Source organism: Musa acuminata, chromosome BXJ3-3 (assembly GCF_036884655.1).
Source record: "Musa acuminata AAA Group cultivar baxijiao chromosome BXJ3-3, Cavendish_Baxijiao_AAA, whole genome shotgun sequence".
Classification (NCBI taxonomy): domain Eukaryota; kingdom Viridiplantae; phylum Streptophyta; class Magnoliopsida; order Zingiberales; family Musaceae; genus Musa; species Musa acuminata.
The window spans coordinates 8055792-8080402 of record NC_088351.1 but is presented as its reverse complement, the minus strand read 5'-3'; the positions used below and the strand labels follow the sequence as shown (position 1 = coordinate 8080402).

The 24611-nt window shown below is 37.1% G+C and overlaps 3 protein-coding genes across 3 annotated transcripts; all 3 read left to right on the top strand.

Annotated features, from left to right (window-relative positions):
• The first annotated feature begins 292 nt into the window (after positions 1 to 292).
• Positions 293 to 5217, top strand: LOC135633256 (uncharacterized). The gene is made up of 6 exons (XM_065142520.1): positions 293 to 560; positions 762 to 827; positions 1442 to 1516; positions 4064 to 4193; positions 4315 to 4431; positions 4740 to 5217. The coding sequence occupies exons 1-6, from the start codon at positions 385 to 387 to the stop codon at positions 4881 to 4883; spliced, it is 708 nt and encodes a 235-aa protein (XP_064998592.1). The 5' UTR covers positions 293 to 384; the 3' UTR covers positions 4884 to 5217.
• Positions 5218 to 7424: 2207 nt separating this feature from the next.
• On the top strand, positions 7425 to 8158 carry LOC103977867 (heavy metal-associated isoprenylated plant protein 47). The gene is made up of 3 exons (XM_009393515.3): positions 7425 to 7516; positions 7620 to 7695; positions 7790 to 8158. Exons 1-3 carry the CDS (start codon positions 7511 to 7513, stop codon positions 8080 to 8082), a joined length of 375 nt encoding a protein of 124 aa, XP_009391790.1. The 5' UTR covers positions 7425 to 7510; the 3' UTR covers positions 8083 to 8158.
• A 1402-nt stretch (positions 8159 to 9560) lies between these two features.
• LOC135634008 (kinesin-like protein KIN-14F) lies at positions 9561 to 23196 on the top strand. The gene is made up of 17 exons (XM_065144117.1): positions 9561 to 9803; positions 11255 to 11418; positions 11688 to 11831; positions 11971 to 12330; positions 13890 to 13958; positions 14082 to 14249; positions 16307 to 16388; positions 16475 to 16570; positions 16642 to 16821; positions 17288 to 17394; positions 18008 to 18186; positions 18364 to 18528; positions 19521 to 19774; positions 20295 to 20458; positions 20543 to 20719; positions 22204 to 22832; positions 22939 to 23196. Exons 1-17 carry the CDS (start codon positions 9692 to 9694, stop codon positions 23090 to 23092), a joined length of 3204 nt encoding a protein of 1067 aa, XP_065000189.1. The 5' UTR covers positions 9561 to 9691; the 3' UTR covers positions 23093 to 23196.
• Positions 23197 to 24611: the final 1415 nt, after the last annotated feature.

Below are 24611 nucleotides of genomic sequence, written 5' to 3'. Positions count from 1 at the left end.
TAGTTGTTCAATCACACGTCATTTGACACATGGATGGTTGAGATATGGAAAGGGAGAAATGGAAGGCTGAGATTAGATTAGAGGAGCTTTAAATATGAGCATCATGGAGAGGATCCTTCCTACACAAGATAAAGAGAACGCGGCCCTCCTAACGATACCAATGAACGCTCCCAATATCTTTCTCATCCGACGTGGTTCTCTATACGCGAGAGATCATCTCACCGTGGACCCCGCAGATAAGGCAGCGAGAGGGCCTACCTCATTACTTCCTTAGTGCGAGTCCGAATCGGAATCGTTGGTTTGGGCTCAGTACCGGTGCGTTGCTCATCCCTCAGGGTTTTAATGAGGATTTCGCAAACCCAACATGGTTAAGGCGGCGGAGAGATGCGGCGATCTGTGGCTCCGCTCCTCCTCCGATCCCGGCGGTTCGCCTCATCGACTGCCGTCAGTGGCATCAGTAACAGCAGCTCGGACAAGATTGTCGCCGCCGTGCTCTTCGAGCGGCTCCCAGTTGTGATCCCCAAGATCGAGCCCATCGTCTACGCCTTCCGAGAATTCTCGTAAGCTCTAATCCTCCATCGCTCTCGTCGGGTCCGATTCGTTCCGTTTCTGTTCGAAAGATTTTATTTTTAACGAGAATGAGATCGGGGCTACTGTTTTAGTTGCTCATGGATTCTTGTACTTGTCTTTTCTCCCTCTTTAGCCTATTGTGAATGGGAATAGACGGAGTTTATTGGATGATTGTGGAACATATTTTGCAGGTTTCGATGGAGACAGCAGTATCGTCGGAAGTACCCTGATGAGGTCTTGGGAAAGGCGGATGCAAGGTAAGGTTCATTTGTTTTTTTGTTTGTCTGTCGTCTGTACTTTGTGGATCTGATTTTATGATTAAGAAGTTATAATGATTTGGTTTTTCTCAAAGTGGCTTTCTAAATTAAAATTTATGAAATGTTTATGGGCCAACAAACAAGCTGATAGTTATGTTTTTCACCTTAGCTTATGAAACGATTATGTGACATGTTAATTATCTAAATTGTACAATGAAGCCTCAGAAGACAAATGGATACATATCAATGCTTTACAAACTCTAGCATTAGGTCCAGGTGGATAATTACAGAAAGAACTGTTTATTATACTCTGCAAAGGAAAGTTGAATGTGATTAGCACAGGTAAATATTAGTAACTAGATGTTCCTCATGGTGTTACTTTGATAGGAGGCAATGTTAGTTTATATTTATGTTTTTGTGATGAATACTGGATTTTATTTTCAATTGATTGTTAAGAAACACAGTTCTATGTTCTTTTTGAATATTTGGTATAATGCTAAGACCTGTAAACTCACTGGCACTGTAAAACATTATGTTTTCTAGTGTAATTTTCCTATTTAATTTAAAACATATACTTTGAAATCTGTCCACATTGATGCTTATTGTTTTAATAGGGGGAAAGGTGACTATCAAACTGATTATGTACCTGCTCCAAGGATCACAGAAGCTGACAAGACTAATGATAAAAGGTAAATCTGGGTTTGATTTTCACGCTGCATTTGCTTGACGTTATATTTTTATTCAAAAAAATTTCAGTTTTTGTTGGCATCTTATGATCAAAATATATGGAAGTACTACTGCATGAGAACTGCAAAACTGCCTGACGTTCTTGTCAATGATGGTGAATGTGAAGCAATGACGTCAAACATCTAGCCCCATATACCCGGATCTTATTTACGTTGTGTTTGCTTTTGCATACTTTGTTTCTACCTCTGTGGCCTATGACCAGTCTAATATACAAATGGAACCAACATGAGTTGCAGTCAACTATGTTGATAAACCATGAGAGACTGCAATTTTTTTTTTTTGAAGATCATACTGGTACTCTTTGTGGGTGGAGCTTAGTAAAATGGTAAGGTTGTTCCCTTGCAACCAGAGAGACTAGGTTCAAATTGCAAAAACAACCTCTCTTTATATTTAGAGGTAAAATTGTGGACATTGGCCCTTCCCGGACCCTGCATTGGCTGAAACCTTGTGCATTGGTACACCCCTTTATCGTATTGGAACTCTTTGCGATACATCAAGAGCTTAATAGTCTTATCGATTTGATTCTTATTAAGTGATCATAGATTTCTCTGTCATGACCAGTCATGTGGACTGAATATACTATCTCAGTTCTTATTCAAGCTTAATACACTTGATTGCCCCATTTCAACATTTTCTTATTCTCTGATATCTTTTTGGGATATTCCTTTGCAAATTCATCTTATAAGACTGTCAAACAAAATTTCACATTGTTCAGTGTCATAGAAGTTATGCTAATAGTCTCCTTCCATTTCAACGTTTTCTATTTTTGATATATTTTTGGGATATTCCATTGCAAATCCATGTTTGAAGACTGTCAGACAAAATTTGACATTGTTCAATGTCAAAGAAGTTGTGCTAATAGTCTCCTTCCCTTTTATATATACCATGAAACATTATCCTCTAATATTAAACTTGCTTTCTCTTTGGCTGTCAAAATTTTTTTTGTGTGCTTAAATGGAAGATAGCATAAACTGGAACACAACAACAAAGCATCAAGTTCCAAAAAAATTGCTGTCAACTACATTCACCTTTTGATGAAGACATTATTTTTTGATTTATCTCAAAAACTCCTGAACTCGCCAACTTCACTTTAATCATTCCGATTTTCAGGATACTTTGTTGTTAACTCCTCAACTTTTTGTAAGAATACTGACCATTACTCGAGCTGTGTTACAGAAATTACCTTTCAATTGAAAAGGCATCTGGAGAGATACTCTAAAGGCACCTACTTAAATTAACTGTGCTCCTGTTTTACAATTAACATTCTGTTAAAAGTTATAAGAAGATGCCTTATGAGATATGTTTATGAAATGATAAGGAACCATTCTGATGAGTATTGTATCTTCGATAAGTTGCTACCTTTGAACCCAATACTTTTGTCGTTGCAAATCTAGCACTGGAAAAGAAAATAGCTGAGTAAGTTCCTCTCTTTGACATGTACTACAATTTGGCACTTAAAATTATGGCCTGGATGCTGGTTCTTGGAATTGCAAGGTTTGATGCCAAATTGACCATGCTAACTTTTTTCTAATATTTTCTTTTATTATCTAATCTTATAAAGTTAGTTCTATAGTTAAAGTTCACTTTCTCGAAAATGCATGGTTTTTCAATTTTAACATAGTTTTTCCTGGCAGGTGTTCATGCTGTTAGTTTTTCCTGGCAGGTGTTCATGCTGTGCTATATTTTACATAAGTTTTTGTGTCTTTTGTTTGAAGATTTTGCTAGCATGTTGTTTTCTTCTGCAGTTAGTATCGTGGTAATAAAAGTTCCCAAACTAATTTCACCCATTTTGTTTGTGCAAAATTGCATTCTGATGCTAATGTTCGGTCATACCTTTAACAGCTTTCTCAATGAACTATCATTTTAAGGTTTGTTCTGTAGTTATTATTCATTATATTGAACATGCCTAGCTTGGCAATTTTAACATAATATTCACTGGCTAATTTTGTGCCATTCCATATTTCACACAAACATTTTCATCTGTTCCTTGCTGGATTTTGCTAGCACGTCAGTTTCTGATGCAGATTTTACCATGATAGCTGATGTATCTCAAGCTGGTTTTGCTTTGTGTGCATTAACATGATAGCAAGGATTTCGTTTTCCGTGATTAACAAGTTCGGATGGTAGGGCTCCATGCCAGTCAGCACAAGCCGAAAATTATGAAGTGGGTGTCCTGTTACACACTTGGCATGGCATAGGCTTCCATGCTGGTAGAATTTGTAACAGTGACTGTGCTTCGTGATGGCTGGTGCAAGCCACACTTTGTTGTTGCAAGTAAATATGAAGACACATAAATATTTTCTTATATAGATGTTATGCTTGAATTCATGGTTGAAACATAACTTGTGAGTTCTTTACAGCATTCTGTTTTGATATTTGAGAGGTTTTTCCTACTTGACAAACCCAACTTTATTCAAGCTCATTAATACATTTTTCACTTTGCCATCACAAACTAAATAACATAGTGGGTTTCTGTTTGATTCTTTTAGGTCACTGCAAAGGGCACTTGATAGAAGACTTTATCTTCTCCTGTATGGCAGCACATATGGAACTCCTGATAGGGAACCTGTTTGGCATTTTCCAGAAAAGGTTTATGAAAATGAAGAAACTTTGCGTCTGGTACTACCTTTTCTCACTTAAATCGATACAAAATGTGACTTTTTATTTGCGTTTTCATTTAGAACCGTGTTATTCTCAGAGTTCTATTTCATGATAGCTGATTGAAATTGTTAATCTGCAGTGTGCAGAATCAGCACTGAAATCTGTAATTGGAGGGCTCAATAATACATATTTTGTGGGCAACGCTCCAATGGCACAAATGGTTGTGGAACCAAAAGAAGACTTGCCACTTTTTAAGGTAGGTGTTTATATTTGCAGCTTTTTTTTCATGTGTTGACTATCATGAAGATGTTTTTCTTATCCTTGTTTAAGGTTAATAGCATAGCTTCCCTTTAATTATTCTTTCTCAAAATGAAGATTTGCTTATTTTGATTTCTTATACTTGCAGCCTTACTTTATTTATTCTTATGATTGATAATTTTTTTCATCAATCTTGTCTATAATTGACTTAGAAATTTATGTTTCCCTGTACATCTCAATCCAGTTCACAAGACATTTCAGAACTGTTTTCTCTTTTCTGCTTTTCTGACAATTGTCTTTTTTCAGCGGTTCTTTTTCAAATCGCAAGTAATTGGTACTAGCAAACTTCAGATTGGAGAGTGCAAAGATTTTGTCTGGGTGACCAAGGATGAGTTGATGGAGTACTTTCCAGAGCAAGCTTCCTTTTTTAACAAGATGATTATCAGCTAAGATTGCCTTGGATACGACATTAGATAAGCATGTTTTTGATCAGTTGGCTTGGAGTCCTTTGTTTAAGCTTTCAGATAGCCTGTATTTTTTCTGGCATCTACAATAGATGTATGTTCTTGGACTGAGAGTTGGTGAAATAATTTATCTGAAAAGGATCCTTCAAAATTACTCAACATGTTTTGTTTGAGGTTCAAGCGTCTGCTTCCTCTTGTGGATAAACTGCCATTTTTGGCCTCGGATAAACTCTTCCACATGGATGTGATGGTTGTCTTCTTGTCAGTGTTGCAGTTGTACACTAATTATGTTTTAGGAATAAAAACTCTATTTGGAGACACATGATTATTTCCTTTTATTTTTGTAAGCTTGGGAACTGAGAAAGATTTTGATCTGATTTAACAATAAATTTTACTTGGTCGATAATAATTACATTCACTAGTAACTCTTCTAAGTACCCAATATTTGTCAGGCTTCTTATGCTTCTTGTGTTACCTTTTTATCAATGCAAAGAATGAACAACAAGTTCATGTGGTTTATGAAAAACTTTGACCATCATCTATAAACATTCCAATCGTGATGTTTCTTCGGTGTTGTCTTGCAAATAATATGTAAGAAATCATAGTTCTTTGGCTGATCCTAGACTTATTGAGGTAGCTCCAAAGAATACATACAACAAGAGGTTTCAGATAAAGAAGAATCTCCAGCTAAGTTCTTGTCGTCTGCATCCATGTCCTTCTGACGAAGCGTCAAACGCAATTCACTTTCTCGAATGAAGTGGCATTAAAGAGTTATATGAGCAGCAGCTTGAAGGTGCTCTTCCTTGCCGTGAAGTGAAGATGAAGAGAAACACTCTCCTGCTGCTTCTAACCTGGCTCAAGTGCACAAATGGAGACCAAAGCTAACGACGTTCATCCACAAGGTAAATTTCCTGGCATTTTTATCATGCTGCCTATGAATCGATATCACTCTACTTCTCGAAGACTAGAAACAACAATAAGTTTAGGTTTGAGATTCTGTGGTCAGCAGTCCCACAGGAACTTAAGTTTCATTGATGAGTGGAGTATGCTTGTTTTACATTACTGTCAAACACATTCTGCTCTGCTTTTGCATGAGACCTCGTTCTAACAAGATGCTTTATGTTTCTGATCACTAAAGGATGCAGGTGGTGCTGGTTCATTTGGAGACCATTGATCCATTGCGGCAAAGTCTGCTGCGAGGATGGTTGCTATTGAACTGAATAATCTCATGTATCACTGAAATGGGAAGCAAGCAAGCAAGTTTTTTGTTCTGTAATTTCTTTGCTTTCATTTGTGCTGTAACTTCGGAACAAATAACACTACAACGTGCTTCAACGATAGAGATGTTTTGTGCATCAGTCTTTATCCTGTAAGACAAATCCAGAAACCGAAGGCTTTAGAATCCAGAGGAACTGCACACCAATCAAGAACAAGTTGTCGCATCGGAAGATAACTGTCTGCGCAAATACGATCACCAACACTGAATGGTTGAATCTCCGCCGTGTAACTGGTCTTCTTGATGTCAAAGCCGCCATTGGACGTGACGAGAGCCGTTACGTGACGCCCACTTGTGATGGCGGTTCTCCGTCCGACGGCACTCCATATAGCTTCCACTGGCCCAGTACCAACTCGCCGATCACTGTGTTCATTCCGGGGCAGAGCCCGTCGCAGGTGAACTTAGCCACCGGAACCTAGAAGTAGATCGTCGGGCAGAGCCATCGGGTGCGGAAGGCGAGGAGGTGAGGTTCGAGGATAATGTGGCTGAGGCTGACGTCGGACGGGGTAGTAGAAGGGGCGCCAATCGATGGAGTCGGTGAGGTTGGGGAGGTAGTCGGAGAAGTCGGTAACAGTCCAGAGAATGAAGGTCCGCCACCGTCTCCGACGGCAGGGCGGCGTTGGTGGTGAGTGGCCGTTAGAAGAAACTGAGATAGAAAGTAAAGGACGTCGAGTGTGCAGACGGTGACGATATATGCCATTAATAGACGGTGCCTATTTGTCTGCACCGCTAGCCGATCCACCCAAAACGGGTCAAAGTCAACCTTCTCCGAACTGGTTTACCCACTGGGTCAAACGAATCAGATCGGAACCAACGAGTCCCAAGTGTGGGCCAAGATGAAGAGTGCACACGGTCAATCACTACGTCAACCTCCAGTACGTGCTTTGACTTTTCTGGTCTACTTGTAATAAAATACTTCCGAATTATAATTCCACGCTACGAACCATCTTGGAAGGGATTGCAACCATTAATTTTAGTCAACACTTGGTCTTTCTTTTATGCACTCGACTGACTGAGTTCTCAAGTGGAGAATTCAGACTTCTTCACGCGGTTGTTGTGGTAGCTGTATGTGTTGAAGCTCATGCTCTGCATGTTCCTGCTTAGAGTCAACGAAGTCTGGAAGCTGATCGACGACTTTTGAATTGTCTTGACTTAAATAATATGCATTGACTTGGTTGTAATAGTGCCTTCTTGGTCTTTTTATATCGACGAACAACAGTGACGACATCGTGTATATAAATAGCTGTCTTCTCTTCTTCGCCATAGTCATCGAATTCTTCTCATTTGGATCAAACACAGACACATCAGTCTCTTCTCCGTCATCAAGAGACAGAAGCATGAAGGTATGCCCCACATCCAATAGTATGTTGTTTGGTTTTGCTTGATTCTTTTCGCAAATGAGAGAGACTATTTTCCGTACTCAAATCAATAGCCTTGTCATTGCAGCAAAAGATAGTGATCAAAGTGCAGATAAACTGCAACAAATGCCGCTCCAAAGCAATGCGGCTTGTTGCTTCAGCAGGTATATATGTTGCTGAAACTACTCAGATGAGCATATAGTACGACTTACTCGATTACGGATGGCTGAATCCAAGTTTTTTGTGATCCTATGACAGAAGGGGTTGACTCAGTCGCAGTGGAAGGGGAGGACAAGGATCAGTTGGTGCTCGTCGGAGATGGCGTCGATCCCGCTGACTTGACGTGCACCCTGAGGAAGAAAGTAGGGCATGCGTATATAGTCAAAGTAGAGGAAGTGAAAGCGAAGACTGAGCCAGAAAAGCCACCACCGGTGGTGAAGGGAGTGGAGGTTGGGTGGCCATGTTATTCCAATTACCCTCCATGTCCGCCGGTGGTGTTCTATGAACACGGCTGCAGTACTCCCAGTCCATATTCTTGTCCCATCATGTAGTTTTGTCTTGCTGGTTTATTCGTGTGTTATTGTGTGCTAAGGGTGGAATAATGTTGGACAGGCTATTTAAATTACACGTATACTTTTTGACTGCTTTCCTTTTGGTGGTCATCACTACATAATCTAATGAGTCTCACATGGTTGTCCTCGTTGCTTTCTTCTTGAAGCTTGTAAACCTTACTTATGACAATTGCCATCGATTGCCTCAAAGAATAACCTTGAGAAAGAAGGTAGCATTGTCGAGTAATAAGTTTGCTGTCAACACTCTTAAACATACTCTTATAAAGGGAATATGAGATTTTCTTATGGACTGTATAAGTATAAAGGTATTTTAATAGGTATGTCCCATCATTCATATTAAATTTGAAGCAAATGGTTCTCCTATGGCTCTACTAATGGATTGAGGAAATGTTTTTTAATTAGATTAATTTTTTGACTAGTCAAAGCCTCTTAACAGCATATCATTAACATATACATAAGGTGATAAACTTTAATTTTCCTTTTAAAGCTGAAAGGAAGTGATCAAGACTCAATCACGAGCATACTTGAAAACACTCTCCCCAATCCACAACCCTTGCTTGAGGGGTTGGGACAAATCTACCTCCATACATATATGCATGTCTTACCCTCTCACATCCGAGGGATTTATCATCAATTTTAATTTTAATTGGGCATCGACTGATAGATGTGATGACCAAAAATGACTCCCGATTCTATTATTCCACTAATATTCTCATGTTTTTGGTTAAAAATTTATTATTTCTATATTTACATGATTTAAGGAGGTTTTAAATCAAATTTAGATAAATTCACACTCTGACCCTATCTAATAATTCTTAAAGGATGAGAACACCCTTGTCTTTTTATCATCTTAGAGGTGTCTCTCTTTTTATCATCTTAGAGATGTCTGTAGTTAACATTCTCAAGTAGAATTAGTTTAAGTTAGTTAAAATCCTAACGTGGACAGGATGCCAACGGTCGATCTTTTCAAACCCACGAGCCCGCGGTGTCGTTCTCGATCCCGTGGACCCGCTTATTCTCACGGCGGTCCCACCAAACCTTCTACGTACCCATTGGTGCTTGACCGTGTCACCAACCTGCTTAGTGATTGGAGATAGCAGTTGGGGGCCGCTGGGCCCCCCCTCTAACAGTAGTGAATCGCAGGTTAACGGGTTGCAAACGGCATTTATTACACTTCAGAAAAGAATACGTACACTGCTGATCTCGGATCACGTGACATCGAAGTCACCGCACACGTGGCACATTCAGGTTGCATGGTTTTCAAAAACTGATGCCCGCGTGGGACACACGTCGAAATTTCTCGGCCTTCCGTAAGTCCGAACCGCTGTTCGCTGAGCTAGCAGCGAGAGCAGATGCGAATCGAGTTCAACAACTGCCAGATTCTCCAACACTGTGAAGCCGATTAAAGAAACCCACCGTTGAGTTTTCAAATGTGTCTCCCCCACACATAACACGAGAACTCTGCTCTCCTCCTTCGTCTTCTCCCATCCCTTTCTTCTCTGCGTTCGCGCTTGCAAACAGCGAGCTTCAGATCTCCATTGCCACCTCGCAGCAGGAGAAGGAGAGGAGGAGGAGGAGGAGGACTGCAATGGCGCTGTTAGGAAAGATTATAGGACTGCGAGGAGGACGGGGGCTGAAGGAGCTCAGAGCTGATCAGAGCATCACCGACGAGCTGGCTATTCGGAAGGCAGAAGAAGCGGGTATGCATTACTAGCCTCTCTTTCCGCATCTTGCACATATATAAAGCTGTGATCGCACAACCTGAGACATCTCTGGTCACATTGCTCTGTTGATGCTTTGCTGCACTGGGAACGAGTGTGGAAGCAAATCAGATCTCAGATAGTAGAAAGTAGAAACTACATGGCAAATGGATCTATTAAGATCAGAAGCAATGATGCTCACTGGATCAAGACCTAAAGAGCTGCTAGTGGCAACTTTAGCATCTTTGGTGGTAAATTATTTTCCGCTAGAAGGATATATATGCGATTAAAACATACTTATCACGAAAAGCAAGGATTTCGTCGGTTTGTTTTATTCTACGATCAAGAGAGTGGTGTTTAGTTACTGCTCTGCTGTTGCTTCGTAAAAATCACCCGAAGAATGGTTGTGTTTTCATATCAATAAATTTTTTTTTGTGTGTGTGTGTGTGTAGATCTGTCTTCTAGTGCTTGAAAAAGTAAAATATTATCCTTCAAATGGACCTTAATTTATTTTTTTGCATGAATGCAAGTACTTTTCTGGCTCAACACAACTGTAAAAAGTACAAAATTAATGTTCCTAAGATCCAAAGCTCAGGTGTTGTTGAGACCATCAGGAGTTGATACAAATGCTTAGAAAAAAATAAAAATGGTAGTAAATACTTTTATCGATTCTTCATTTATTGTTTTCATGCAAAAGAAACAGAGGTAGTGCCAAATGGCCCCCCCAGACTTTATTTGGTTCACATGTTATTACTGAACCTAGAAACCTACTTGCTTATCATAAAGGAAAATAAATATCATTATTATTTTTTCAACACAGATTTAGACTATACAGTCATAAGCATACAATTCTGATTAGAGACCGCATGTATTGTCAACAAAAGTCTAGTTAAAATGTTGACTGTAGTGGCTATAGTTAAACTTCATTTCTTTCTCTTTTGGATTTTCTCAAATTTTTATTTAATTCGATTACTGAATTTACACCTGTGAAGTGTGCCTTAGCTTAAATCGTTAGATTTTCGAATCCTACCTGATAAATTATATATATATATTTTAATAATTAAGAATGTGATAATTTTTTTTATGAATAAATGCCGAAGACGGAATATGATCATCGTAGAGTGATCTCGTAAGGCATCTTCAATTTTTACTTAAGATCTTAATGTCAAGGATGACGTAATAAAGCGTTTGACTTTGGGCCAACACTGAATCTTTGTGATGTAAATTTAGTAGCCATTGATGTCAGATATGTCGGATAGACATACATTGTCGGGAACGGGGCCGCTTCCCGAGTCGGGAAGACAAGACTCGGGAAACATTGTCCTCTCACAAAGCGACGCCAAGAGAGAAGCCTTGTTCTTCTTCGTCCTTTCTCTTATCCTCCGTCCTCTTTGTGCTTGTATTACTTGGAATTGATTTCTAATGCTTATTTCCTTTTTAATGAAAATTAGCTTCAAGAAGATATCAAGCAGCGAAATGGATGCGGCAAATGGACCAGGGAGCGTCGGAAACCCTGCCGGAAAAACCCACGGAGGAGGAATTCTGCCTCGCTCTGCGCAATGGCCTGATCCTCTGCAACGTCCTTAACCGAGTCAATCCCGGCGCTGTCCCAAAGGTTCGCCCAAATATTTTCTCTTCACAAACCGCTTACTTTCGGCTGCGATGCTCTCGTTCTCAATTCCGGTTCCATCCACGATCTGGTTGTGGATTGCTTAAGTACTAATTTAGATGTGCATAATGACGTCAAGTTTGTGAATAATGGGGAAAAAGGTATAGATTTTTTATCTAGTAAACTATATTCTATGGTTCTGTTTGTTTGATATTCGTTAAATGATATTTGAAATGCCTGACTCCTAAAGGGATGCTTGTTTGGTTTGGTAATAGGTTGTAGAGAATCCTGTTATTACTATTCAGTCGACTGATGCAGCAGCTCAATCTGCGATTCAATATTTTGAGAACATGTTGAACTTTCTTGTTGCTGTTGGGGACATGAAGCTGCTGACATTTGAAGCATCAGATTTAGAAAAGGTACATTTACTCGATAACTATGTTATCAATTAATAATCTTGCCACTTCATTTGAAACTCTGTTTTTTAATATTGAAGAATCAAGATGTACATATTTGAACAGAAAAATGCATTTGTATCTAATTGGCATTCATGGACAGGGTGGCTCATCAAACAAGGTTGTGGATTGTATCCTTTGTCTCAAAGGATATCATGAGTGGAAACTAGCTGGTGGAGTTGGTGTCTGGAGGTATGGTGGGCTTGTCAAGATCACAACATTAAGCCAGAGGTTGCAATCCTCTTTTCTTGGTGGTGGAAGTTCAGATGAGCCAGCAGATGATTATAGCTTGCAGAACAACCAACAATTTTCTGAATTTCTACATCTGGTTGCTGAAGCCACCCTAGAAGAGTCCAAAACTTCTAATGCCCTTAATATCCTCTTTGACCAATTTGGCATCCAACTTTTAAAAGCTTTCCTTGCAGAGTGTGGTGATGCTGAAGACTTTCCCATGGTAGAAATGGTAGGTGAGGTAGTGCGTGTTTCTATGTGACATGACTGTTAGATTTCTTATCTCCAGATAAAATTCTTTTCTATAGTAATAGAAATGCAAATTTGTTGAATATGCTTGATTGTGTTTTCAGACTACTAGACTAATATTTAACACAATTTCTAGAGCAACTCAAGATGGCATGATGATTGACACTATAAATTAGACTCGGTCATGTTTGTTTTATCAGATTCTTAAATCTGTATGCTTCTCATCTAACTGGTGCTTTCCATAGCAGGAATTTGCAACTTTTATAGCTACATATTTGATTCTATTGCAGGAAGATATTGTGCATATCTCACATAGAACATAAAAATTGAGATGATTGATGGCTTTGATTACATTTATTGATAACTATGCCAATATTTGCTTGTTTGTGGCTATAATTAGTTCTTTCAGTGTGTGCATAAGACAATGTTCTATGTTCTTCATCAATTTTTGATAAGATAATATAGTTCTCCGCAATTGATCTTTTACTATGCTATACATGAGAAACGAATGTTATGTTTCATGATAATTGCTTGAAAGTTGAAACCATTCTCAGTCTAGAAAAGGAATTAAAATTTACAAGTATTATGATTGGGGCACGCGTACAAAACCTAACAAATTAGGACTAGCATGCCAACCATTAAATTGGTCAAGAAGCAAAGACACTTTGGTAGATATTCTCTTTCGCCCCAATGAATCTAAATTATGGGAGAGTTGAATAAACTGAGAACATTTTAAATGGGCTCTCATGTCCTATGACTGTAAAAATTTTGAATTGTGTTATCTATTTACAACCTTGTGCAATATAACTATAATGGCATATGTGGCCTACATGCTGGAAGTGCATCGTGTTATCATTTAAATTTCATTTAGTTTACTTATTTATATAGTTTTTTTTTTTACATTTTACCTCTAGACTGAAAGTGCATTAATATGTGGACCTGATTATAGACACAATAGCAACACTTTTTCATATGGATTACCCATCTCACATAGCTGCTTGATGATTGGAGGCAGTGATGGATGATGGTGCCCATGCAGGACCTTTTATTTGCCATTGTTGCATCCTATTACAAGACAGATAGGAGACACAAGTAAGCCATAAATGAGTAGGAAACATATTTTTGTAGATGGAAAGACTGTAGAAAACACTGTCCAGAACCACTTTCCCAACTACCCTCATGGGTTCTAAAATATTTCCTTACTCCTCAATGTACTCTATCAATTCAATGTTGCAGCATACACATGGAAATCTATAAAAGATATTTTATTGACATTCTTAGATAACAGCAACATTGATGTAATAGAGGCATAATTAGTTGGCTGAGTGATGATGCCATGATTAGTGCTTGATAAATATTTGCATAGGATTATTTGTCTGTATTGCAATAGAGATTGTTCTATCTGAAATTCTCTTTTCTTGCTAATCACCTGTTTTATCCCTCAATTCTATGACCACAAAAAAATGTTTACGTTAGCAATTTTCTTCATGTCTTTAAGCACTTTAAACACTTTGATTCACTTCTTCGTTTTAAATTTTGTAGTTTATTGATTTGGTGCTCGATCAGGCTGTTAAAGAATTCCATATGTCTCTTGCATCTCAAAAAGATAAGGTAAAATCAGAATGATGACAGATTTGCTTTACATATTTTCAAGATCGTTGACACTGGATACTAGTTTACCCTGCTCCAGATTTCTATATGCTAGATCTTGATCTTTGTGAATATCTTCAACAGCTCAGCTTGCTTTTGAAGGAGGCAATGAAGGGTCAGAATAAAACTGTGACAAAGGCACATTTGATGGAAGCTGTTTCAAAATTTCTTATAAGAAATACTTGTGATTCATCTTTTTCATTAATGGAAAATAGAGAGGTCAAACTAGAAAATCAACAAAAACAACTAGAGGTAAGATTGCATATCTTTTATCGGTTTGACTAATATGTAAACCATATATGCTTGTGTGCAAGTCCTGTAAATTTTTCTTGTAGTTTTGTAATATCTTCAAAGAATGTCTTGAAGATGTGCAAATGCTTTATAAATAAATGAAATAATATCTATATTTTCCCAATGAGAATAGAAAAATAAATTGAAGCGTTTAACAATTTATTTATACTTCATCAGTTCATCTTGCTTCAAAATTTACATATGTTCACGCCTTAAGGTACAAAATATTGATATCAGTCATTGAATGTGCATTTCACATAATCTAATTTAGGATTGTGTTCCAACACATGACAACAATATAAAGGGGAAAAGAGCATTCAGAAGCATTAACTACTATTCCACAAAGTTTTTGTTATTTTAGCAGGGAGAATATAACAATATAAATAAGCTTTCTAATTAAAGAAACATTGTCAGATTCTTTATGAATCAAGATACTTTAATGCAAGGTTTGTCTTACCAGTCCGAATTGACATGTTGGTCGGTTAGCGCGGCATGATACGTGCTACCTCGTACTGGTGTGCCGAGTGTCGGCATAGCAAGGCATGCCTAAAATTACCTAAAAATAGAAAAAAAAACTTATATTAGGATTTTTAAGTTGGAAATAAATGTAAATTTAGTATAATTTCAGTAAAAAATATTCTAAATTAGGAAAGAATAATGGTATATATCTTTTTTGAGCTTTGTGGCACGTTTTGGATTGTCCTTCAGTTGAAATTGAATAATCTAAAAAGAAATGATTTGAATTGTTAGATTTTGAGTTAGACATTAAGATTCAAATGAATGAAATATCAAATGGATCAATTGATGGATATATCCATTTCTACCACCATAAAGAATGACAGGACTCCACGAACAGTGGATTGGGGTCCTCGATCTTATATATCTATAGATCAAAATGATATGTTTGACGGACCCAATCTTAAAATTGATCCCACGATATAGTATACTGATACATCATATGTCATTGGTTCATCAATGTGGTAATGGTCGTAGTCTGATTATTATGAACCACATGTCTAGGCGGATCTCGAGTTAAGTACAATATGGCATGTATTGGTGCAGAGGTTGGAGAATGTTGGACTTCTACTTTCATCACTGATCCGCTACTTCGTATTATAAGATTGATCGCTGTACTGCTACTCGAAGAACAATGACCAACTATCATCGTACTATTGTTGGCCGTAAGATTCTCCATAATACAATGACTAGGAATATGATGAGCTCCGCTTTATGTCTACGTTGTGTGGGATCTATTGTATCTATTCAAAATCATTCACTGCCTTCCCCTTTCTCTTCCATATATAAACTCAACTAGTACCTCATCGAGCTCCATGATCTGAATGTTTAGTGGCATGCATAAAATACTGCTCATAAATAAACAAAAATCTTTGCACTACATAATCAAAGTGTTCTTCCTCAAACTTAGATGTTAATCTTCCTAAATTAGCCTCACAAACTTGATCCAATTAACAAATCACAACTTTGTGGAGTTTAAGAGAATGCAAATGTGAGAATGAGAGAAAGATGTGAGTACGAAAAGAGATTGAGAGAATAGAAGAGTTTGAGAGAGTGAAAGGAGACTAATGAGGGGGTAGAAAGGGTTTAAAAACCCCCTTAGATCTAGTTCAAATGGTCAAATGGACTGTTTGAATTCAACAAATCCTAGCCTTTCATCGGTGATGGTCAAAATCCGATCGTTCTACCCAGTACAGACCCCGTATCACATGATATAGGCTCCCCTGTTATGGACTGCTTGGTACTGTGCGGTCCACGTGCTGGTTCCCTATCGGACCGGTACATACAGCCCGATATAGGGCGGCAAAGAAAAACTTGCTTTGATGATTCACTAGGCTAATCCATAATTTATGAGTAGTTTTACATTTTTTGAATTTGTGCTGAACTTGCAGATTATTTACTATGTAATCCTGATATCTTTCTTTCATAATGTAATTTTATATGTAACCTAGCACTCTGATTGGTGGACAAGTAGTAACTAACCTTCAACTTTGAATTTTTAGACATTGAAAATGTCTTTTCATGAAATTAAAAATGAAGTTGAATGCAGCCAGAAGAAATGGAACGAGGACTTCGAAAAGCTTGGTAAATAAGTCTTGATATTTTTCTTTATTAATTAAGATGAGATTATTCAATTAGCTTATTTTCTGGGCTCTGTGTTATCACCTCAGAATGCCAAGTACAAGGCCTCAAACTAAACAGTTCTTCATATTTGAAGTTGCTTGAAGAAAATCGTCTACTTTATAATCAAGTGCAAGATCTTAAAGGTAATAATTTGATGCTTTAAGATACTAGTATCTCTTTTATCATAATGATTACAATCTTTATGGCTTCACAGGTAATATTAGGGTATACTGCCGAGTGAGGCCATTCCTACCAAAGCAATCTGACAGAAGATCAACCGTTGAGCATATTGGAGAAAATGGAAATATTGTAATTGTGGATCACAATAAGCAGGGGAAAGATGCAAGGAAGATATTTGCTTTCAACAAAGTCTTTGGAGAAAACACCACCCAGTGTATGCTGACTTCCAAATGAAACTTCTTGTTTTGTAGAATAGGATCAGGGTTCAGTTCACTAATCATGTCCACTAAATTTTTGGACTTTATTTGTTATGCTTAGGCCTAGAAGAACTTTCTGTCATATGTCTCATCATTCCAAACATGAAAAGAAGAAAAGGAAAGAAAAATTCTCATTCTTTGCTTGATTACAAGAGAAGCTTTTAAGATTCATACATAGTGCTTGCACAAATATCAATGACAATGACACTTTTAACTTGTTACACTCTTAATTGAATTGTTCTTAGTTTTTAGTCATTCTCAGCATGAACTTGACAGCTAAAAACAAAGTAAAATTCATATTGTTTTGTTTGCTAATGTTCAACTTAATTTATTATCTCTTCATGGTTACTGTTTATAATATGTTTTCTTTTTATTAGCATATACCTAACTGTTTGACTTAATGTGACTGAATTTCTATGACAGCCGAAATCTTTTCTGACACTCAGCCATTGATAAGATCCGTTTTGGATGGTTACAATGTTTGTATTTTTGCCTATGGACAAACAGGATCTGGGAAGACATACACAATGGTAAAATTAAATTGCTATTTTTATATGCACAGCAAATTTATATTTTAGTAAACACTATTAAGTAGCATGCATATAAACAAACATATACATGTTTTGTGCTCCTATGCCTTTGAAGGTTTGATCAGTTCATTTCTAGATAAAAGCTGTTTGTGCATTCTGTTTGGTTTGTTTTGAGGTTATGCTGTGTGAACCAAAACAAGTTGTCAACATCTATGAATTTTACATTAAGACAATTCTATTCATGCCTATAAGTAGATTTTACTGGATGTTAGTTTGCGAGAAACACTGAGGAATGTGAATATACTTTTTCTTCTCCCTCTTTGAATTTATTGAGGTGTTGAGATTGGAATGCTTGATATTGATAGTTAAAGAAGTTCTCAAATCACCATGTACTCTATGATCCTATTCTCTAGGTATACAGAAAATCTAGAAGGTCTTTTCCGAAAAAAAATAACTTTGCTGATATAACTACAACATCTGTTTTTAAAATCTTTGCAGCAAAATTTATCTTTTTTAAGCCTGAAAATTTTGGGTAATGCTGACATGTGTACTACTTTAAGCGTGCATAATCTTGAAAACTACACTTTCATTGTCGCCATCTTTTACTTCTCAGAGTGGTCCAGACATAACAGCAGAAGAAACATGGGGTGTGAACTATCGAGCACTAAATGACTTATTTGAGATATCACAATCAAGACAAGGTATCGTCTCATATGAAGTGAGCGTTCAGATGATTGAAATATACAATGAACAAGTGAGAGATCTCTTAGTGGTGGATGGTTCTAATAGAAGATATCCTTTCATCCTATTGTGTTATCGGGATCACACTTAGCAGTAATATATTATCTTTCTTTCTCATTGGACAGTTCTATGCTCTTTTGTCATTTATATGAAAACATGTTACGAGAAGCAGTCACCATTTTGTTATCTATTTGAAGTTGATGTTTGATGGTCCATAACTTCTAACACATTAGATATACGGAACTATTCTCAATTAAATGGCCTCAACATTCCAGATGCAAGTTTGGTTGCAGTTAAATGTACTAAAGATGTACTTGAATTGATGAAAGTTGGTCAGGGAAATCGTGTGGTGGGAGCTACTGTATTAAATGAACGCAGCAGCCGTTCTCACAGGTAACTCAGAATTAAATTGCTTTTCTCAAGTCCTTTGGGGAACTAAAGGAGTATTTTATGAAAGGATCATTATTTTGATTATGTGGTGCAGTCAAAGAATCATCCTAACTGATACACTATAGAAACATTACACTGGTCTTTATTCTAGAATTGATTTTAATCATATGGAACTACCAGGACCAAAACCCTGCTCTTAGATTATATTAAACAGATCACATATGCCATTATTATGCATTTGCATGAGGTATTTTTTAGGAATAGCTACTAAATCATGATTTTCAGTCAGTAAAATGGTAATTCTGCAGCAGTAAACTTTTTTTTTGAGCCAAGTTGGAACTGCAATAAGAATAAAAAATATGTTGCATGTGCTGACATCTAATTAAGTCCAAAGTCTAAGCTGCATGCATAAGTTTCTGATCACAGTCTTTCTCAACTTTGTAAAAGTCAGTGGATGTACTGATTATATCCATAAGACAGGATTGATTAACAAGTTTGTTTTACCCTTAGACTAACTAATTATAGATCAATGATAACCTCTTAGGTGCAAAATTTTTATCTATTAAAATTTGATCTAAACCAATTAGCATTGATTGAAAAATTTAATATGAACCATGTAATAGAAACCCAAGGCAAGTTGATAAGGTACCGTATCATCTTCTTACTAGAGCAGACTAAATAACACTTGTAATTAACCCTATCATAGTAATGTATGTTTTGGCCAATTGTTGGTGTGTAATAGCTCTTGATAGTTCACACAACACCAGCTTCAGGATTGCTGCTACGGCATTGGCAGGTACAATCACAAGTCACCTGTAATGTATTGTGCTGGAATGTAGTTAGTGCTGAAAATGAAACTGATAACTTGGTCACATGTGACTTGTAATATTTTACTTCTTTGTTAATTCGTAGAATGCATCTTCTATTAATTTTAAGTTTACTCTCTTCTGTCATGGATGCTCATTCGTTGTACTGGATTTTCTATTTTTCTCTAGTGTTTTGACGATTCATGTCCAAGGGAAAGAATTAGCTTCTGGTTCAAAGCTAAGAGGTTGTCTTCACCTGGTTGATCTTGCTGGAAGTGAAAGGGTTGATAAGTCTGAAGCTACTGGAGATAGATTAAAGGAAGCTCAACACATAAACAGATCACTGTCAGCACTTGGAGATGTTATCTCAGCACTTGCACAGAAAAGTTCCCACATTCCATACAGAAATAGCAAACTTACACAAGTACTGCAGGATTCTTTAGGTACTTAAAACTTGTAGAATCCCATATTATTTTCTTTTGCATCTTTTACTTCATTTTTCTATTTTGAGTTCTATAAAAAGTGGTTATAGATAACCAGAATTTTTTTCTTAAACACATGGATATAACTAGTTAACTGACAAGGTCTATCAATAGTCAACTAGTTTACAAAGTTTCTGTGATTTTAAGTCTAGTGAGCTAGTCGAATATTCTCTTTCCAGAGATGTATCAAGTTGTGATGTTTTATTGTCCTTTCTTTAGTAAGCATGGTATAGTTGCACTAAGGATTCTATATTGTGAATTAATACAAAACTTCATATCCTTATACTAAACAAAATTAGGAAGGAACATCATTTTTACAAGTTGAGTACGAAATTGAACTTCAAGTTAGCAAGGTTCCTGCAAATGCCAGGTGGTAGAAAACTGCATTTAAAAAAGAAAGATAATTTTAAGATAAGGAAAGCATAAGAATGTTGTTAGAATTACTCAGAAATTGATTCATTTTTGTTGAATTGCCATGCAGGTGGGCAAGCCAAGACCTTGATGTTTGTTCATTTAAACCCCGAGGCTAATGCATTTGGAGAAACAATTAGCACACTCAAGTTTGCTGAGCGTGTTGCCTCGATAGAGCTTGGAGCAGCTCAGGTTAACAAGGAAGCTGGTCAAGTTATAGAACTCAAAGAAGAGGTTTTGCCCTTTTTTTGGCCACTTTGAAGTTAACAACCATCTTTTTAGTAATGGAAATGTTGATCAGTGTTTTATATTGTCTAGATCTCTAGAATGAGGACAGCGCTTGAAAGTAAGGAGTCTGAAGTAAAGCAATTGAAAATTTTAACTCGTCAGATTGCCTATGAGGAGCAAAAGACAGGAATTAGATCACCATCTGAGCTGATCATGAAGAAACCTGAACTTAGCCAACAGACAATGGGCAAATCAAGAAAACATGAGGTAAATGACAAAATCCTTTGACAACATTGTTTAAGAATAATGCTCTTAAATGGGCAGTGCTACCTAATTTAGGAATTGGTTGTCCTGTTTTTCTATGCATTAAAAATCAATACAATTTATAGAACAACATTATTTCGAATCACTAGAAAATTTCCAAGTTTAAGAGATATTTGCGAGATGCTTTTTGATTATTAGCCTGCACGAAAGCAAAAGCAGATCTCATGCATGCTGACAAGGGCCTTTATGTAATGTATAGGCTTGTCTTGCTCAAGTTATTTTGACTAAAAAATTCATTTAAAGAACTTTTAGAGCCAAAAATGCAAGAATTCATGCTTAAGCTTGTCGTAAGTCGTATAAGTTGCTAAAAAGATTTTTGCTAACAGAAGGATCTTGATGATAACTACGGTGTAATAGAAAAACTTCCCCTGGCATTTTTAAGTAGCGTTTAGTGGTCAATTGCATAGAAGAGAAAATTTCAACCATGAATATTGGTATTGACATTAGAAAAACAAAAAACATATATAATGATGATTTTTTGTATGCTTACCAGTCATTGTTTGTAGAAGTGAAATACATTTCTCATACTTCATCATGCTTTATTTTTTTTCATTTTAAAGCATGATCTCTAGATTAAAAGAAAATATCATAAGTTTGAATGTTCAGGTGTGAAGTTCACATCATGTCATCCTTGAGATGTCAGTGCTGTATGGGCTTGATTAGTTTTGTCAACATTCTTGCTGCATTATATGAACATATGGGTCTAGACTTAATAAAATGAATGATATTTGATCAGAGTTCTATTACCAGATTTGCTTACACATGGGTATCAAAGATGCTCTAAAATATGGTTTACTGTAATACTAGTTGTCTTTATCAAAAAGCATTTTTCAATCTTGGAGTTAAACTAGAGAAGAAAACGTTTACTTGGATCTTGGTACCACTGACTGAATGTTATATCAGATAAATGTGAATCAGAAAAATACAACACTAATTGTTTTCTGGTTGTTATGCAACTTGAAGCTTGTCCTTAGATTTCATGCTGATCTTTTGTTCAGTTAAGGTATGTTAGAATCCTTTAGAGCCTAAAAGGCATGTTTGCTGATGTAAGCAACTTAAACTGTCTGGTACAACCAAGAAGAAACTCCAAGTTCCTCTCAGGATACGAAGTATCTATGATAAAGTCAAGTACAGGGTTTAAAGACTCTGTTAGGCGCCTTCCAATGAGCTACCTTAAATGCTAAGATGAAGCAGCCACAACAAGATGGCCTACAGCGAATAGGATACTATCCCAGAAGTTCAAAAGGAAGAAAACCTGGGGACCATGTGGGTTCCAAATCTAAATTTATAAGCTGCTTATTATTATGTATCAGTCAGTCACTTGAATATTTAATCCTGGTAACAAAAAATTATTCTAGAAAAAAAACAAGGATCTGATATCGAGAAGGAAGTAGGTATATGTGCTAATATGGTTTTACATTGTGCAGTCGAGAAGCTGCTCATCTGTAAAGCGCAGAAACCCCGTTCGATCTTCTATGTTTTCAGATAAAGAAATTGATTCAAGATCACCTTTCACTGGTGGAGAGAGCTGCAATTCCAGAAATCTGAGATCCCCATCGCCGCCCATAAGAAGATCATTATCTACAGACCGTGCTGCTGTCATGAGGAGAAAGACTAGGATTGAAACCCTTGATGAGAGGACACCATTGAAATTGCAGTTTTCGGAGAGAGCATCTGTCGACAGATCCAATGCAACTTTATCATCAGTGCTTACAAGTGAGAGTTTAAGCAGATGCTGGGATCCACAAGAGATTGGCAATTTAAGAAGACTCAACCCTGAGCAAGGAGACAAGAAGAAGTTCAAGCCAACAGTTTATGTGAGGCATGGTGAAAACCAAAAGATTAATGCCGAGAATAAGCCTAAGGCAAAAAATGAAGAGTTGGTTGGATTTCAGACATCTGATACCAATAGCAGAGTGAATGAACCGGCAAAGAAGAGGAGTGAATCTTCTGAAACAGAAAATGAGTACACCCTTTTCGAGTGCGTAAACGATCGCAGCCAGAAGCTGAAGAAGTTTCAGCATAATGCAAGGACATCAGCACATGTCAAACCTAGGTATCTTCGTAACTGGATCTTTGTTCTGTCATATAGTCATCATTAGGCTGTGTTCTTTATTCCCCCTTAAATTTGACTTGCTGAAAGGGAATGCTCATTTATTCAGGGCACCAGTTCAGGCAGAGGAGCCATTGTCAAATGGGAAGCACCTGAACAGGCCTCCGAATTCTGCAGCTCAGAACATAAAGGAACGTACTAATGCCATGGCTTCTGACATGAGAAGTAGTAAAGCTTTGCCTCATGCAAAATTCATTTTGTAATGAAATTTCACCTCTTTCCCTGTTATTTTTCGATACGAATATGTTTATTTATATGCTTCATCATTAGTGTATGTACATTATTTCAAGTAATAAAAGAAATAGGATTTCATTTACTGCTTCAGCCAAATTTGCATAAACTAGAGATTTGTGAACTCATGGTTTACATGCTAGGAGAATTAGCCATGCCACAAATTAATGTAGGGAATGCAACAACATGCTTGGCAATAGCTTTGTCATATATGCTGCTGCAGTAGCTGCATATGTATGTACTGCTTTGGTGGTAATGTTTATCTCTAACGAGATTAAAATCAAATGATGATAGTAATTGCAACAAAGCTTTCGTTTTAGAATGAATAATTTCTACCATAGTTAGTTTTTGGTAATGGTACTGTAGATTCCATAAAGCACTAACATATAAAACCAACCACAATCTGACAAGGGTTTTCCTCCCATATTCATAATTGAATTAGGATTCTTCATCCAGGGCTTTGAATCTTCCAGAAATCTTACATTATAAAAACTACTTAATTCATCTCAGGGGTCTTTATAGAGGCCAATGGCCTCACTTCTCTCCGTAAACAAGGAAAAAAGGGTTTAAATACAACTGAGAGAAAAGGGCTTCTGAAAAAGATTACAAGGAAGCATTTTCCTCCAAAACAGAGAAACAGAAGGAAACAAACATCTAGTCTTGAAGACACATTCATTAGCAAGAGTCCAATGTCTCAATCCATCTCAACACCTTCTTCTTCAATCATTGTTGGTAGCTATTAGCCAAAGGAGGATTGCACAAGGCTGGAGGTTAGACATGGCTCTCAATGAAAGCACTCAAGATGCATAAAGTAGTACTCAGATTCAGCATATTGGCATTGGCCAAAGGGAAACTGACATGGATGGCAGGCTGGCAAAGCGTGCTGCTGATGGTGAGAGTGACAATTCTTTGGTCACAAGTTCTCCATCAGCTCTGCTAAACCAATGGATATACTGCAAGTTCTCCATATCTCGTTTTCTCTATTATTCCATTTTGCCGCCTTGTTTCTTTCTGCTTGTACTTGTGTTCATTTCTTTTTCTTCGCTTTTATATATATTGCATTTTGTTGCAAAGGAAATAATGTCAATTTACATAGCTTTATGATCATCTTGGCTCATCCGTCCAGTCTTCAGCAATTCTTTTTCGCTTTCGTTTTCTTCGCTTTTATATATATTGCATTTTCTTGCAAAGGAAATAATGTCAATTTACATAGCTTTATGATCATCTTGGCTCATCCAGTCTTCAGCTACTTGTTCCACACCATGACCATATGCTCTTTAGAACTGCCATCGATCTATGATACAGAAAATATGTAGAGGAATAGATACCATCTGTTCTAATACATTTACTTGAAAGGCTGATTTGAGTTTAAAGTCCATGAAAAGCAATGACAGAAAGAAGACTTGCTCGATCTATCAAACAGTCATTTCTTATTGCTTGTTGAGGTCTTCTGTCTCTACCATGTGGGGAGGTGTATTGATAGCATCAGGA